The sequence below is a fragment of the Dryobates pubescens genome, chromosome Z (genome assembly GCF_014839835.1).
Source record: "Dryobates pubescens isolate bDryPub1 chromosome Z, bDryPub1.pri, whole genome shotgun sequence".
NCBI classification, from domain to species: Eukaryota; Metazoa; Chordata; class Aves; order Piciformes; family Picidae; genus Dryobates; species Dryobates pubescens.
The window spans coordinates 108080861-108097001 of NC_071657.1; the positions used below are offsets into that span (position 1 = coordinate 108080861).

Genomic DNA, 16141 nt, shown 5'->3' on the forward strand with positions numbered 1-16141 from the left:
GCAGAAAAAGTGGTTCCTTAGAGGTGAATAAATAGAAGCTTTTAGCAGAGCTGTTGTCTTTTTTAAATGCAGGTTATTTTTGAAAAGTAATTACCTCCCCTCCTGCAAGATGTTTCTGAGGAAAGATTTGATTTGCTCTTAGTCACATCTGCTCAGAATACCCACTGTTTGGTCTTGATACGGGAGGTAACTTTACTAATTTGAAGTCTGATTCATCATGACTTAGAGCCAGCAGAATCCATGAAAGATTCAAAAGTAATCACTGTATGGAGAAGGAAACTATTAAATTTATCATCTGTCTCTTTATCACATCTGTAGCTTTCTTCCCCAGAGCGTTGTTACTACTTTTTTTCCATGTCCCTCTTTTATTTTGATCTGCGTTGCTGTGACTGAAAGTATCTTGGCACAACTGTTGTAAGTATGAGTAGATCTCTTTTCCGGAGGCACTGGTTTCAAGGGGTGTTTAAGTGTCACTGCCTTTACGGATAAGCTCACATTCAACATGTACTCCGAAAGAACTCCAGTTGTGCTCCCATCTTTTGTTTGTTTTAGAATCCTCTCTGGGAACTGCCTTAAAATATTTTGTTCAGTGACGTTTTAGGATGCCAGCCAAATGTATTCTTGAGCTGTACAGGCACCATCTCTGAAGAGCTTCCAAGCAAGTTGCTAAAGCTGATAGCATTTTTTTAAACAGCAATAAGGCTTTCAAATTATTTCTATACTGTGTCATAGTTGGCTCTAGAATGTGTAATTAGTAAAGCAGCTTGCATTTTAATTTTTTTAAAGGAAGCTTTAATATGTGCTTTTTTTCCTTAAAGAGAGGGTTTTCAGGAGGAAAATTGATTCACATCACTTGGCCTCAGGGTGCTTGTCTTCAATACTGCTACCAGACAAGCTCTGTTTGCTTAGATAGTGCTGCTTATGGTTCCTGTTAGCTGTTTCCTGACAATCATGAGGCTGTTTGCTAGATGAGATGGTGACATCTCTACAGTATTTTCCAGCTTTCTCAGCTGTCTCTTGTTTGTGACAGGATCATAGACGGATCATCTCTGTATTATCTTTAAATCTGCAGCTCTCTTCCTGTTACAGTGTAGCCGAGTATCAAGTTAACTCTCATCTCAGTGCATTAAGTAAGGATGAGATGCTGCTAAAGACTTTTGTCGTTTAAGATAGGAAGCTTACTCGGAGGAAGATAATTAATCCTTTTAGTATTTAATCCTACAAAGTGTAACTTCTAATTGTACTTTTCTAGGCTTCTTCCATGCTCGTCTCTTCTTAGAAGTTACAAGCATCTTTAGGCTATTAAAAGTAAATCAAAGGAGGACATGGGCCTGCTGAAGTGGGTCCACAGGAGAGCCACAAAAATGATCAGAGGGCTGGAGCACCTCTGTTACGAGGACAGGCTGAGGGAGCTGGGGTTATTCCATCTGGAGAAGCTCTGGGGAGACCTTAGAGCAGCATGCTCCATCCCTAGAAGTGTTCAAAGGCTGGGTTGGATGGGACTTAGAGCAATCTGGTCTAGTGGAAAGCATTGAGGTTGGGACTAGATGATATTTAAGGTCCCTTCTGACCCAAGCAGTTCTATGATTCTACATACATTATCTGTAATATAGTTTGACAGCTTCACTCAGCTGCAGCCTTTCTTTGACATGAGTGGTAGTGGTTTAATGCTAAAGCAGAATAATGTGGTTGTCTGGTGGCAGCCTGCTTACCATTAACTTTCATTTTCCTATTTTAATGTTCAGCTTTATGCCTCTTTTTGGTTGATGACAGCAGCAGCATTCTGTAGCCTTGGCATCACTCTTGTTTCAAAATAAACTCCTACAGTATGCTGTGTAGAATAATCATGGATTACTTAAGGTGTTCTTCTGAACACTGTCCAAGTTTCATTGAAGTCTGAACCCGTGGTGCCCTATTTTAATAATACAGCTCTTCTCCATTAAGTGTAGGATGGTTTAGCATTCTGAATATATAGAATATGAAGAAAAAGCAGCAGTAGTGGTGGCATCACTTCATTTTGGGTTTGGGTTTTTCCATGTGTCTGGTTTTGTTGGAAAGTTGTGGAAGGGCACTTTTTTTTTGGTGTGTTTTTTGTTGGTTGGTTGGTTTGTTTTGGTTTTGTTTTGTTATGTTTTTCCCCATAAATTATTGTACTTTCAGCAAATTTATAATTAACTTTTACTCTGAGAAATCTTCCCCCCCCCCCCGCAGTTATTTTTTACCTAAGTCATCTGACAGCTAGAAGCCACTGACTTGAGGTCTCTGGTACTAAGTCCAGATGCTCAGGCTGTGTGGCAGCAAAAGTGCACGAAACAGCTGCCTTGGTCACCTAGAGCAATGCCATTCACAGTGGCATGTGAGGCAGTGGAACTACAAGACAGCCGTTAGCAGGTGTGCATGAAGAGATCCTGTCAAGGCCGAGGAATGGGAAGGTTCTCTTGTTTCTTGTCACACTCTGTGAGCTTACAAATGTGCTGGAGAAATGCTTTCTTTTGCAGTATATAGAAGCAATGCAGGGTTAATTTGAAGATGCAGCACAGGAAAGCTTACTTCTCTTCAAATGATCTGGTATTCTTTGGGTCACTGATTCCTCTGTCTCTCTGAGCTTTCTGTTAGTTTCCTGGCAATTGAAATCAAGCTGGTTTTCCTATACTGTCTCCTGTTTGTAGTAACATTAGTAGTTATTATCTTCAGATAATTTTCAGCTTCTGGGGGGAGAAGTGTCTGTAGAGCACAGCTGTTGAAGGAAACGCCTAAAGAAAGCATTATGCAGCAGCTCCAAATGTCCAGGATTTTCTGGCAAGAGTTTTAGAAAAAGCTAGTGGCAGACAAAGAGCTCTTAAATGTATTCATATCCTCATATTTCTGCTTTGTAAAAAGAAACAAAAATGTTACTTGTAAGGCTGGACATGTGAAATGAGGATATCACGATGCTGGTAAAATGGAAACATTGTGATGTATTTAGGGAAAACCAGGAAATCCTGCATGTCATCTATGTCCTTTAAAAAACAAATATATCAGAATGCAATTTAGGGATCTTATTTTCTGAGGATGGATATTCTTCAGGATTAATAAGGCAAAGAATGGTTTTGGTACAGAATTTATTTAATCACTGTAAGCTCTCAGTGAAATACAACTTCAAACATAATGAGAAACATTTCTCATAATTGTTTAGCTGTGTACAAGGAAGGTGATTAAACAAGTTTTGGGTTGCTGACTTATGCAGTATTTCTTGTGGCATCGGTTCTAGGCATCTCTCTAAGGCATCAGTTTGTGTAGCTTTGGGGTTCTGTTTAGTAGTGAATCAAATAGAATAAAATTAACCAGGTTGGAAAAGACCTTTGAGATCATTGAGTCCAACCTATCATCCAATACTATCTGATCAACTAAACCATGGCACCAAGCGCCCCATCCAGTCTCTTCCTAAACACCTCCAGTGATGGTGACTCCACCACCTCCCTGGGCAGCCCATTCCAATGGTCAATCACTCCTTCTGTGCAGAACTTCTTCCTAATATCCAGCCTAAACTTCCCCTGTCGCAGCTTGAGACTGTGTCCTCTTGTTCTGGTGCTGGTTGCCTGGGAGAAGAGACCAACCCCCACCTGGCTATAACCTACCTTCAGGTAGTTGTAGACAGCAAGAAGGTCTCCCCTGAGCCTCCTCTTCTCCAGGCTAAGCACCCCCAGCTCCCTCAGCCTCTCCTCATAGGACTTGTGCTCCAGACCTCTCCCCAGCTTTGTTGCCTTTCTCTGGACACGTTCCAGCAAGTCAACATCTTTCCTAAACTGAAGGGCTCAGAACTGGACACAGCACTCAAGGTGTGGCCTAACCAGTGCTGAGTACAGGGACAGAATGACCTCCCTGTTCCTGCTGCCCACACTATTTGTGATGCAGGCCAGGATGCCACTGCCCTTCTTGGCCACCTGGGCACACTGCTGGCTTATGTTCAGCCTACTATCAACCAGTATCCAGTGGGAAACTGATTTCATGAAACAGTAATAAGGGAAGAAATTGATTCATTTTGTACTGATGTTATGGACCTATAATCTTGTCATAACTAGTTTAATGCTAATTTACTGCTTTAGCTAATTGTGGTGCTTAGTAGTATGTCTGTACCAGGTAGGAAATTGCTTTTGCTGACTGCATCTATAACTTTGGGTTAGGAAAATATGGCCAAAAGGAAATGACCTCATTTTCAGTAGGAGAATTTAGTGTAGATTACTGATAAGCATCACTGCTGGTGAAGAGGAATGTCAATATTTGTGCAAGTGAACTCTCTTTCTCCCTCCATTCCCTAGAAGAGAAATGTTTTCCTGTCCTTAGCGTATGTTAATCTGGAGGAAAGCTGATTTACCCCTGCTCCCCCTTATCTTTACTAATTCAAGCAAACAACTTAAGCTCAAGCTTGTTTGTTTTTCAAGAATGTCTAGAGACTACTTTGATTAAATTGTTTGGATGGGCTCTGTATTTCTGCTATCTTAATGTAAAGGTAAACAGCAATATACACACACAGCAGAGGGAGGAAGAGATGGAATTTGAGGTCCAAGTCTTTGAGAACAGGTGTCAGGCACAGAATGGAAGAGGACACATGGAAGAACTGCAAGGGGATTTGGGGTTTTCCAGTTATGAAGGTCAAGTGACTTTAGAAGATAATTTGGAATCTGGGGATCTTGTGGCACTTCAGTGGGTGAAGATATTCATAAACTGAAAGTCTAAAGAGTTCTCTTCAGTTTGGAGTCATTCATAGAAGGATATGAGTTCTTCATCCTGTATTGCTATAGCTTGATGTTAATGATCACAAAGGTCTTTAGCCCTGTTCCCTTTAAGAGCAACCCTACTGTTGGCTTCATTCCACCATAGCAGAAACTGCATTCAGTACTTAGTGCTTCATATAATACCCTTGGAGAAGTAGCAGTTAAGTTCTGCAGTAGTTAGGGAACTTTTTTTATCCGCTGTGCTCTCTGGTAACCTTTTGAAAATGTGATCAAGATTTTGGAATCATTCTTGCTTCTTCTCTTGCTGTATGACTGAGACAGGTTGGAATCTGCCAGCAGTAATAGGAGAACCCTAACTGTGGATTGCTGGGTAATAAGATACTAAAAGGATATGAAAGATAAGTTGGTACTCTGTGCTTTTCTTAAAAGCTGTTGGCTGAGAATGTGGAAGACTCTTTGGACCTAGAACTATGTTACTAGACCACGTTGTCTCAATAAAAATGCTTTTTTAGATTTAAAAGTAGCAATAAAAGGAAGATGGAAATCTGTCTTGGAAAGATTTATTTCTTTTGGCTTTACTGAAAATTGAATTCCATGTTGAGTTCTGAAAAAGCAAAAAAAGTACAGAAATCCTGCCACAAGAGGGCCTTTCTCAGAGTCTGACAAAACACTGCTGGGAAAGGATGTGAGCAATCCTGGAACTCAGGATTAGTTGTGGTCTGAGTGCATGTCTTTGATGTTCTGAAAGACATTCTGAGTGTGTTGACTTAGTTCTTTCCTCCCTTATTAGTCATATTTTATAACCATTGTCTGTATGCAGTGGGAGCACTGCTTGGAGTTCAGTATTGGTATGAAAGCTTTGCTATGGAGTTAGCTGGATAGGAGTCTCAAACACTGCCAAAAAGAGAACTTACGTGGTTGTGTTTTGTTGTTTTCTGCAGCTGCCTTGTGGAAGGAGATGCTAAAGAAGAAATTTTACAGCCTCCGGAGCCTCAGCCAGTACCACCAATCTTAACACCATCTCCACCCTCAGCTTATCCGACAGTAACTACTGTGTGGCAGGACAATGACAGATACCATCCAAAGCCAGTTTTGCACATGGTTTCCTCAGAGCATTCGACAGACCTCAATGAGAATTACAATAAGTCCACAGAGCATTCAGGGAAGAGTGAGCCCAGTGAACGTTCAGAAAAGAGGCTGGAGCGCAACCTAAGTTTTGAGATCAAGAAGGTTCCTCTTCAGGAGGGGCCACGAAGCTTTGATGGGAACTCCTTGTTGAACAGGGGACATGCTATTAAAGTGAAGCCTGTGTCATCCTCTGTAACTGATAAAAGCTTTAAGCCACAGAAACAGCTTTCTGGGGATTTATTTGTAGATGCTTCTCAAAACTCATGTGCGGAATGCAGTGTGCCACAGTCTCACACAGCCTTAATATCTTCACCAGAAAGCCTGCAGAGTCAGCAGGTTTCTGATCCTCCACCAAGACCAGACCGTCTGCCTCTGGCAGAGAAGGGACATGCCACGTGGTCGCTGCACGGGCCTGACAATGCACTGCGTACACCAGGGTCTGAGGATGTGTCTTCAGATCTCCTGTGTCCCAGTGTGAAAACTCTCTCTCTGGTATCAAACACCACAGCTGAACATCCTCCCACTGACAGCATTGCTGTTACTGCTGTTTCTATGCGAGCACCCCTCTGCTTTACTAATCCTCTGCACTCAGATGACTCTGACGTGGAGGAGATGAACTTTGACGGAGCTGTCAGCAGAAGCGCATCTAATGTTTCAACTGCGAGCGCCACTGTTTCTGCTGCCGCTAGTACTGAAAACAGTGCTGCCAGGAAAGTGTTGCCAATGTCTATTGCTAGGCAAGACTTAGCAGCTGTAACGTGTTCCAAAGATGGCAAAGGTAGGTTTCACTATGGTTAAGAAGTGCTACTCTTTAACCTGGTTGCATCTGTAGGGCTGGACAATGTAAATTTCTTGACACCACCATTTTTTAAATGTAAATTGAAGTGTGGCAGCTTCAGGAAGGGCACAACTCTTTTCCTCCCAGCTTTCAGTTTTGCACATAAGCTCTGTCTGTTCCAAGGTACTACAGATCTTGACAAACTTTATTGCAAGGCATGAATGCAATTTTAATTTCAGGCTTCTGTGTTACTGACTGGTGTGTTCTTTCCTCCACATCCAGTCTCATGAAGTGTCTGTAGCCATGGCAGCTTTGGGTAGTGGAAGTATTTGAACCAGGCTTGTGCAAGTATGCATCAAATTCACGTTTACTGATTGATGAGTGAGTCCTAAAGCTGTAGCTGTAACCTCTGTCACTGTACAGGCCTTGCAAGTTGAGTGTGATTTGACCACTGCATTTTAATTGCATTATAAATGTTTTGTCCTGCTTTCCTCTTACTCTGTACATGGCCAGAGGAGACTAAGTGATGTTGCTGTTCATCTCAAAATCCAGGTGCTGCTTTAGTGCTTTGAAAAGTACTCAGCTGCTTTTAATCTTTTAATGCTTTTTGGCAATTTTTTGAGCAAGGAAGGTTTGCAAGACTGCTTCTGCAAAAACTGAAATCTTTTATTGAGAGCTAAAGGGTCCTAAAATGTGCAGACACAGATTTCAGTCAGGCTGGCACACTGGGAAGAACAAAGGTGGCCTCGATAACTGCCTGCCCGAAGTTCCACACACCACCAAGTAAGGCTGAAAGGAGAACACGAGCTGCTCTCTTTAGATGAGACTCTCGTGCTAGGAGTTCCTTACAGCCATGACCTAGCTTCAGCAGTCTGTGAGGTTTGTGTGACTTTCTGAGACAAAATGGAGATCAGTGTAAAATGTAAGGTGCAGAACCAGCTGAATTGTAATAATACTTGCTTTGTGAGCTAAGTTTTTACCAAAACTCAGATATTCAGAAACAAGAGCTGTTTTGCAGTTTTCAAAGCAGTCTGATTTATATAGACTTAGTGAGATGATGTATATGCACAAAGCAATACTTGCACATGCATGTATGATGTTAACTCTGTGACACTTCAAACATGCTCTGCATAGCAGACAAAGCCCTTTATGTCGTAGTCACTTCAGTGTTTATAGCAAGCATACTATAGTGTTTTCCCCACGCTGCTTCTAGCCAAGGTTTTTCCTTCTTTCCCAGGGACTTGGAAGGCAAAACTTAAGGCTTTAGAGAAGCGGGTAATACAGAGCTTCCCTAGAGCCAATTTCACAGGAGGCAGTCATGAAAACCAACACTGCTTCATATCCTTGCAGCTTGTTTACCCTGTTTGAAAATCATTACCTCTTTAAACATCTCCTTGTGTAGATGCTGTAAGAATATGCAAATAAGATGTGGTATGACATAAATCTGAAAAAGAATGGGGAAAAATGTAACTCAAGAGTTTGCTTCATGTAACTGCATATCAGAAACATCCCAAAGTGACAGCACAGACGTCGTGCTGCTGGTATGTTGCTGATTTCACATGAATGGCTTAAAATTATTATATGATGCTGTAATTTTCTGTTATCTAGGGTGTACCTGCTCCCTCTTGTGTGATAGTGAACAGTTCCCATTTTATCCTGAGGCTGTTAATCTTAGGCTCAAGAGCGTAAGATTAGATTGCTTTGCAACAGTAATCCTAAACCATGTTTTACAGCTGCCGTGTCATTGTCATGCTTGTCCACATCTCTTCTCTCTGAAATAGGGGATGTGGGTAGAGTCACCAGTGAAGCTTGCTGTGAACTTAGCAGTACTATAGTTACTTAATCATAACTATTGGCATGCATGATCTTACCACCTAATTAGATGCTCTTTTTAATTAAAATCAAGTAAAAAGTAGTTGTACCCAGAGGTTTAACAAACAAACCAGCAACAACCACCACCAAAAAACCCCCAGGGAACCCAAACCAAACTCTCACTTTCAGGTAGTGCATGCTCCAGAGTGACTTTATTTGATACTTTTAGAGACTGTTTCAATATGTGTAGGTTTTCTTGGGCTGTATGGTAAACTTGAGATAGAGCAGATCTCAGAGAAGTCACTTTGAGCACAGCCACTTGTAAAATATGATGGAGTTTCTGTCCCAGCTGCTGTCATGTTGGCAGGACAAGCTTCATGGCTTCCACAGGTGAAACATTTCTTTTGATGAACCCTGGGTAGAATGCAGTTGTCAGCTGAGACCTCTTATGGCAGCAGCCCCTTGGAATGGTTATAAACCTTTAATTTCTACTCCAAATTCCTTAGCAAACTAGAATGGGCCTTTTGCTTCAAGAAGAGCTAGTACACTCTTGCCAGCTGAGAGCGAACAGGCTTGGGGATGGGATGTGTTACTGGCACCACAGTAGCCATCTCTGGCTCCTGTTTACGCTCCTGCCCATAAACCTTTCACTAGACTGTTTAACTAGTTTATATTGGTCTGACTAGGCCCCAAGATGGACTTGGGAAGCATAACTTGAGGCTTTAGAGAAACAGGTAATACAGTGCTTCCCTAGAACTAATTTCACAGGAGGCAGTCATGAAAACCAAAATTGTTTCATGTCCTTGCACCAAGCAATCTTGCTGTGCTCACTTTGTGAGGAGGTATGGTTAGAGTTGTTTCAGAAAAATCACTGCTCACCAGCAGTACCTTACTGACTTCAGCACACCTCAAGAGCCTGTGCACATTTCTAATAGGCTTTAGGAGCTCTGCCAATGCTGAGTTGGTAGGCCAGCTGGTCTCTGCAGGATTCAAGAAGCCACTGCGTTGCAAATGAGATATAGTCACTTGGAGTGGTGGCAAGTAGATGTGTCATGAAATCCAGTGAAGTTACAGTAACTGCTGTGGTTAGAGAGATCCACCAGTTCAAGAAGCAAATGGTCCTGGTCCAGTACAAACTGTTAGTTCTGCTTATATGCTGTTCCTGAAAGATGAAGAAAAAGTATTAATTGGAGTGGCTGAGGGTTGGTTTTTTTTCCCAAAAAATTTCCCAAATTATTTAGGCTGAAAATATGTTTTCCTTTTCTTTCTCTCATAACATTAAGTGCCAATACCCCTTAATGTGAGGATAGTGTCAGTAGCAAGAAGTTTTTCCCAAGGCTTTTGAATGGAAACCAAAATGGTTTATAATATTTAGAGCAAATTTTCTCTTAGCTTTAAATCAAATACCAAGTTTAGGACTATCTCACATACCAAAATGTCAGTTTCCAAGAGCCTAAGAGGAAAATGTAAGTGTACTTTAACTTATCTCAATGTCATGTTTGATCCAGGTGCTGATAGTAGTGAAGATTCCTCTCCCCCACTCCCAGAAAGGACACCAGAATCATTTGTATTAGCAAGTGAACACAGTGAGTCCTTAATGCTTTGTGATAACTGGGGACAAATGTGAAATGCAGTTCAATATAGTGTTTGAATGCCCTTGCTTTCTGGTTAGTATATTGTAAAATGGAATGCAATCTAGCACATGTAATGGCTTGTTTTGAACTTAGCTTTCACAAGCCCTTGAATACAGGCAAATAATTTCTTTCTCTGACTAAGCATGCTGTTAGAGGATACTTAATTATATTGGATACTTCAGGATAGATTTTAGTGGAGCTGGTTTTCAGTCTGAAGGATGTAGAAATGAGATACAGTGGGGAAATGCCGTGTGGTATAGGGAATTCCCCGGCTGTTTGAGTTTCCTACTGCTCCCAGGTACAGAGTGAGAAACCACAGGTACAGTGCTTCTTTCTTGGGCAAAGGAATGATGACGACTTCATAATGCACTGCACCTAGGGAACACGCCCAGTTCATCTGAGTTTAACATAGTTTATTCTTTGTATCAAGGGTAACTGAAAGAGAAAACTGACACACATCATGTGCTTATATCTTCGTATTTCATTCATCAAACAACTAATGGAATAATACAACAGAGATTACTTGAAATGATAAATTAGGTTGACATTTGGTTCCAAAAACCCTCATGTGACACAGTTATTTACTGAGGTCTTGTGTAGTGGCACTTTGTGAAAGCTTCAAAAGTTTTGGCCTGAGTAGTTAGTAGAGATGTGTTCAGAATAAAACCATCAAACTTCTGGAAGTACTTCCCTTGAGCATTGCAAGCACAAGGAGTTCAGACTCAAAGTGAGCCTATCTTTATGGACTTGCTGCTTTTCTCTGAGAACACAAGAAACAGCTTTTTTTTCTTACGCAAAAAATTTCTTAGGGACTGGATTCTCTCCAAACACTCCAGATTTGTGGGTTTCAGCTGCCAGTAAAGGATAGATATGACTGTCCTGACCTGGGTGTTTTCTTTACTTAGTTATGTCTTTTTGTGATCTGCTGTTGTTGCACAGCTGGTGTAACAAAACATGGAATGGTATTGAATAAGATGCAAATTCTTTATCAGTTAGAAGCCCTCAGGTGAAGGAAAAGAACACCCACAGTGCAGATACTGCAGTCTCCTGTTCTGAATGATGTTGTGGAGCTTTCCCTTATCTTAAACACTCTTCTCATAAAGATAGGATTGTGTTGTCACAAGCATTTCATTTAAAAACAAAGTTGCTGTATAGCATATTTCTAAAGCTATGTTCGAATGTTTCCTCAAGTATGCTGAGTTGAATTTAATGTCTCCTAGGCACACCCTTGCTGAAGCCAGTTGTGATTTCACAGTCAGAGTGGAGCACACTGCATGATCAGCATCGCCCTGAAGAAACACTCTCCAGAGTAAGTATGGGAGACAAGTCTGAACAAATCAGGCATTGCTTGTTTGGCTGGGAGCTGCACCAAAGCAGAATACAGATTTGTGAAAAGGTACAGCTACTGCTCAGTAGGTGATGAAAGGAGAGGAAATGGCTTGAAATTGTGCCAGGGGAGGTTTAGGCTGGAGATGAGGAAATCTTCCTTAACTGCAGGAGTGGTCAGGCATTGAAGCAGGCTACTCAGGGAGATGGTGGAGCCACCGTCCCTGGAGGTGTTCAAAACCCATGTAGATGAGGCACTTTGGGACATGGTTTAATGGCCATGGTGGCATTAGGTTGATGGCTGGACTTGACCTTGGAGGACTCTTTCAACAAAAACAGTTCTCTCATCACAGGCTAATTGAAGCTGGAGTCTCTAGTCTAACCTGCTGCATGAAGCAGGGACTCTGATGTGGCTTCTTTAACCAGATTGGTCCCAAAAAACTCCAGAGATGGCAATTTCATATCCTCTGTGGGGGCAGCCTGTTTCCTTCTGTCCCTATTTATTCTAGACAACACCTTTTCTGCCCATCAGATTGCACTTTTCACCATTGCTCAGTCATCCAGCATAAACAGCTGGTGAAATGTCAGATTCATTCAGAGCCTCTTTACATCCTGGCCTGTTTCTGTGCCTCTTTACATCCCATCCCCAACACATATCACAGCCTCTTCAAAATCTCCCACCACTTTAAAATGTGACAAGGACAGATTGGAATTTTCAGGGACTGTGAATATAATATGAGGACTGACATACCAAATTCTGTAATAATTTGTAATGTGACCAGTTTTTAATTAAATACTTACTGCATCCTGTTTGGGTCAGAGATACAGCAGGTCAGAAAAGCAGGTGTGACTCGAAACTTCCACAGATGTTACATAGTTTTTGATGATGCTTTTTAGAAGTTTAAATTTCTGGTGTTCTTTTACAATTTTGAAAGCATTTTATAAAGTTATTTTAAATATTTCCTATTAACAGGGTTTGAAAACAACTTCGCCTATACTACCTGGTAAGTGTGATGGGAAAGGTTTTTATGTTCTCTTTTTTTCTTTCCAAAATGCATGTTTTCCCACACAACAGAAATCTGTCTAGACTTGGCTTTTGCTCTGAAGATACCCAAGTACAGCGATCAAACGCTGGTATTTCTGAAAAGATCTCCTGTTCTGAAAGCTTCTGAGATCTTCTGAGGAAGCAAGTTAAAAAATTAATGTTAAACTTTGGATATGCTGAAATAATGATGACCAAAAATATTAAATTTAAATGCATATTGTACTCATTATTTGTTCAGCTCAATCAAAACCTTACTGTGTTATTGCAATAGAAATTTTGGAAGTTGGTAAATCAGTCTCTTTCATTTCATAAGCACAAGACTAAAGCTGAGGCAAGTCCAGCAGTGTGGGTGGGGATATGTGTTGCCTATTTACCTCCATCTTTCATTTTTGATCTTCTGGAAAGGCTAAGCATTAAGTGTAGTCTATCAGCTGATGTTTAGCTTCACAGCAGCCTGCTTCAGCTGTAAGCCTGTTTGACCTGTGTCTTCTGCATGTGCTTGAAGAAGCTTGCACAGTCCACTTGCAGCCAAACGTTAATTACCTGATAGGTTTTTCACCAGATTTACTAACACTGTCATACAGGAACACAACACATCATTGCACCTCATGTCGTCTTGAGCACCTTCAGTGTAGAAAGAGCATGGATAGATACATTTAAATCACTGCATTGAATGGTGCCGCATCAGACAGTAACTCCTAGCTGTGAAAAGGAATGTGTTGCTGTCACTGAAATCTGATTCCTAAGCTATTTGGAAGTGTTTTCTAAGAAATGAGAGATCTTTTTCTTTGTAAATAATGTTTGAAGCAAGTTGTGTTCTGGTCTGAGCTGTGCTTACAAGTAGTGTTCAGAGTGCTAACTGTAAGGGGGGTTGTTTTTCAGATCGTCCTGAAAGAAGCAGCAAAACACCAACTGACATTTTACCTCAGACTTCTTTTTCTGTTTCCACTGATACAAGAGGTCAAGTTTCTGAATTTCCTGAAGAAGTGACAGATATTGGTAATTGCACTTCATTCAAAACATCATTTAGCTGCAAAATAACCTCATTAGCAGAACTGGTTTGAATACCTGCTAGTTGTCTCCCTTTGACTTGCTGAGGTCCAGAACCCAGTCAAAGAAGCCTGCCTTGCCTCTTCAGCATTGCTGGAAGAGTTTCTCGTCAGATGAGGGATTCAATCATTCCTCGTTTTCAAGTGTGTGAAACGTACAATTAGTCACAAGGCATGTAATTTCTGTGGAGCACTGAAAGCTTTCAGAAAGAATACCTGAGAAAACTGGTTTGGTACACAGAAGGGGGTAGGTGGAGGTGGAAATCAATAAATACTAACAAAGGCTGTAACACTGCATGTACTGGAAAGCACTTGCAAGTGAGAATTAGGTTAGTGAACTGCATCTATATACAAATTCTTCATGTTTGTATTTCCTGTGACCACAGTGCCTTTAGAGCTCTTAGTACTGCAGAGCTGTTTTCTAGCCCTGAGAGAAAAACTCTTCCCTAACAGCTGGAATGTGTCTGACAGTGGTCTTTCTGACTGCTGCCAGCCTTTGTGAGACTGCTGTCATACAACAGAATTATTAGTTACACTTCTGTCCAGTTCTGGGCCCCTCAGTGCTAGAAGGACCTCAGGGAACTGCTTGAAAGAGTCCAGCACAGAGCCACAGGGGTCTGAGGGAGCTGGGTCTCTTCAGCTTAGGGAAGAGAAGCCTGAGGGGTGAAGATGTGAAAGGCAGTGTCAGGAGGACAGAGCCAGGCTCTGCTCAGTGATGTCCAATGGTAGGACAAGGGGCAACACATGCAAGCTGGAGCAGAGGAAGTTCCACAAGAATATAAAGAAAAACTTTTTCACTCTGAGGGTGACAAAGCCCTGGAGCAGGCTGCCCAGAGAGGTTGTGGAGTCTCCTCCTCTGGAGACTTTCCAAACCCACCTAAATGTGTTCCTGTGTGACATCCCCTAAATGATCCTGCTCTGCCAGGGGGCTTGGACTGGATGACCTTTCGAGGTCCCTTCCAACCCCTAACATTTTGCAATTTCTTTCCTTAGGTTTTGGTAACCGCTGTGGAAAGCCCAGAGGACCAAGAGAGCCCCCTTCAGAATGGACATGATGCCAAGAACGAATGGACATACTATCAATAAATTATACTGGAAAACTCAAGTGCCACTGAGAACTAGAGAACCTAGTGTTGACCTTTTCTGGGGAGCAACTAACACAGTGCAGTGCAGATCTAATACCAATGGTACACTCCTGCAGTACATCCCACGCAAAACCTTACACATTGTTCACCACAGTGGATTCCAGTATTACAAGTTAACTTTGTGCTGGGGCCATCTACCTGCCTTATTACACTTAGGAGAAAGTATTACTTATGATTTATATTGTAACTTCAAGTATTATTGCCTTAATGTCTTTAACCCTGTTACACGCTGCTTGTAGGCACACGTTAATAGATACTACTTGGGACAGGTTGTGTTTATGGACTACTTTTTGCTAACGTTTGAGTATCACGTATGCATTATTTTGTATATGTACAGGGCAAGTAAGTATATAATTTGATAAAGTTGCAATCATAAAATATTAACAGAAGATGTAAGAAATCTCTGCATGATCTAAATTTTTTTTGTGTACCTTATTTGTAAATTATTTGCCCTGACGTTTTAGAAAATAGTTTCTGGGGTTTTTTACAAGAATTGCTGGAGACACGCAACCAGAATTGCAGGTTAGCAGAGATAAAGATTGTAATACATTTTGTAAATTGTAAGCAAAAGGTTATTTTTATATTATATGCTGTTTAACTGTCAGACCTAATTCCTTCTGGTTTTCATCTAGTCACCGAGATTCAGTAAGTGCCTTGGAACAGTATTGAATTCTCTTAGCCTGTGTATGTTAGAACTCAGTGTTTGGAGTTCATCTGGAATTAGATCATCAATATTTGTACGTTTCTAGTATATTTGACCTGCCAGTAAAAGAGAAACCGTTCTGCATAATCAACACTCCTTAATTTTCATTTTAATCTTTCATCAGGTGCAGTCTAGAAAATCCATCTCCCTCAACCTGCTGTACAAAAGTTTTACTATAGTGTGTTTCTGGTCTGGGAGAACTAGAGTAGAGTGGTGGAAGGACTGTTTGGATACCACTGTCTTCTTCCAAACGGCAGATACTATTTCTGTTGGTCGGCCACTGTGTATGTAAGAAAGCAACTTATATGAAGGTTCACATAGAGCCCTTGCAGCTACACTGTATCTTGGCAATATATTATGTCAGGAGTTAATCCTTATAAGGATTCCTTACTTAAACTTTTCTGTAATACAATCTTTAAATTAAAGAAAGTCAAAATCTTACTGAGAGTGGTTTTACTCTGAGAAAAAACTGTATTCAGAAGCAGCTAAAATAGAGTGAAGCATGTCAGTCTGGCTTAGTTTATAGATCTCATACTTGAGCAAAACAATGACCCTCAGGACCTGATTTTCAGTGACTACTTTCAAAGTTCTGGCTAACAATAATGCCAGAAAAATGAAGAAGAATGTTTAGAGGGGGAAAAAAATGTTCATTTGAGGTAGTGAAACTTTAGTCAGAACTTCAGCCATGGAAGCAGTATGTCTAATTTACTACTTGTACCTATAGGGCCTCTCTGCTAAAAGAGGACCAGCTAGCAGTCCTGTTGTAACTTCCAAAAGGTACAAAACCTACAGTTGCTGTCTTTGTG

The 16141-nt window shown here is 41.1% G+C and overlaps 1 protein-coding gene across 1 annotated transcript in view; it reads left to right on the top strand.

Annotated features, from left to right (window-relative positions):
• The window catches only part of PTPN12 (protein tyrosine phosphatase non-receptor type 12), a 61138-nt gene extending 45362 nt beyond the window's left edge, over positions 1 to 15776 (top strand). Inside the window, exons 13-18 of the mRNA XM_054178048.1 lie at positions 5657 to 6621; positions 9942 to 10019; positions 11288 to 11376; positions 12367 to 12397; positions 13321 to 13437; positions 14481 to 15776. Coding sequence (XP_054034023.1) covers positions 5657 to 6621; positions 9942 to 10019; positions 11288 to 11376; positions 12367 to 12397; positions 13321 to 13437; positions 14481 to 14542 — 1342 coding nt within the window. The 3' untranslated portion in view covers positions 14543 to 15776. The remainder of the gene's footprint in view (positions 1 to 5656; positions 6622 to 9941; positions 10020 to 11287; positions 11377 to 12366; positions 12398 to 13320; positions 13438 to 14480) is intronic.
• The last annotated feature ends 365 nt before the right edge of the window (positions 15777 to 16141 follow it).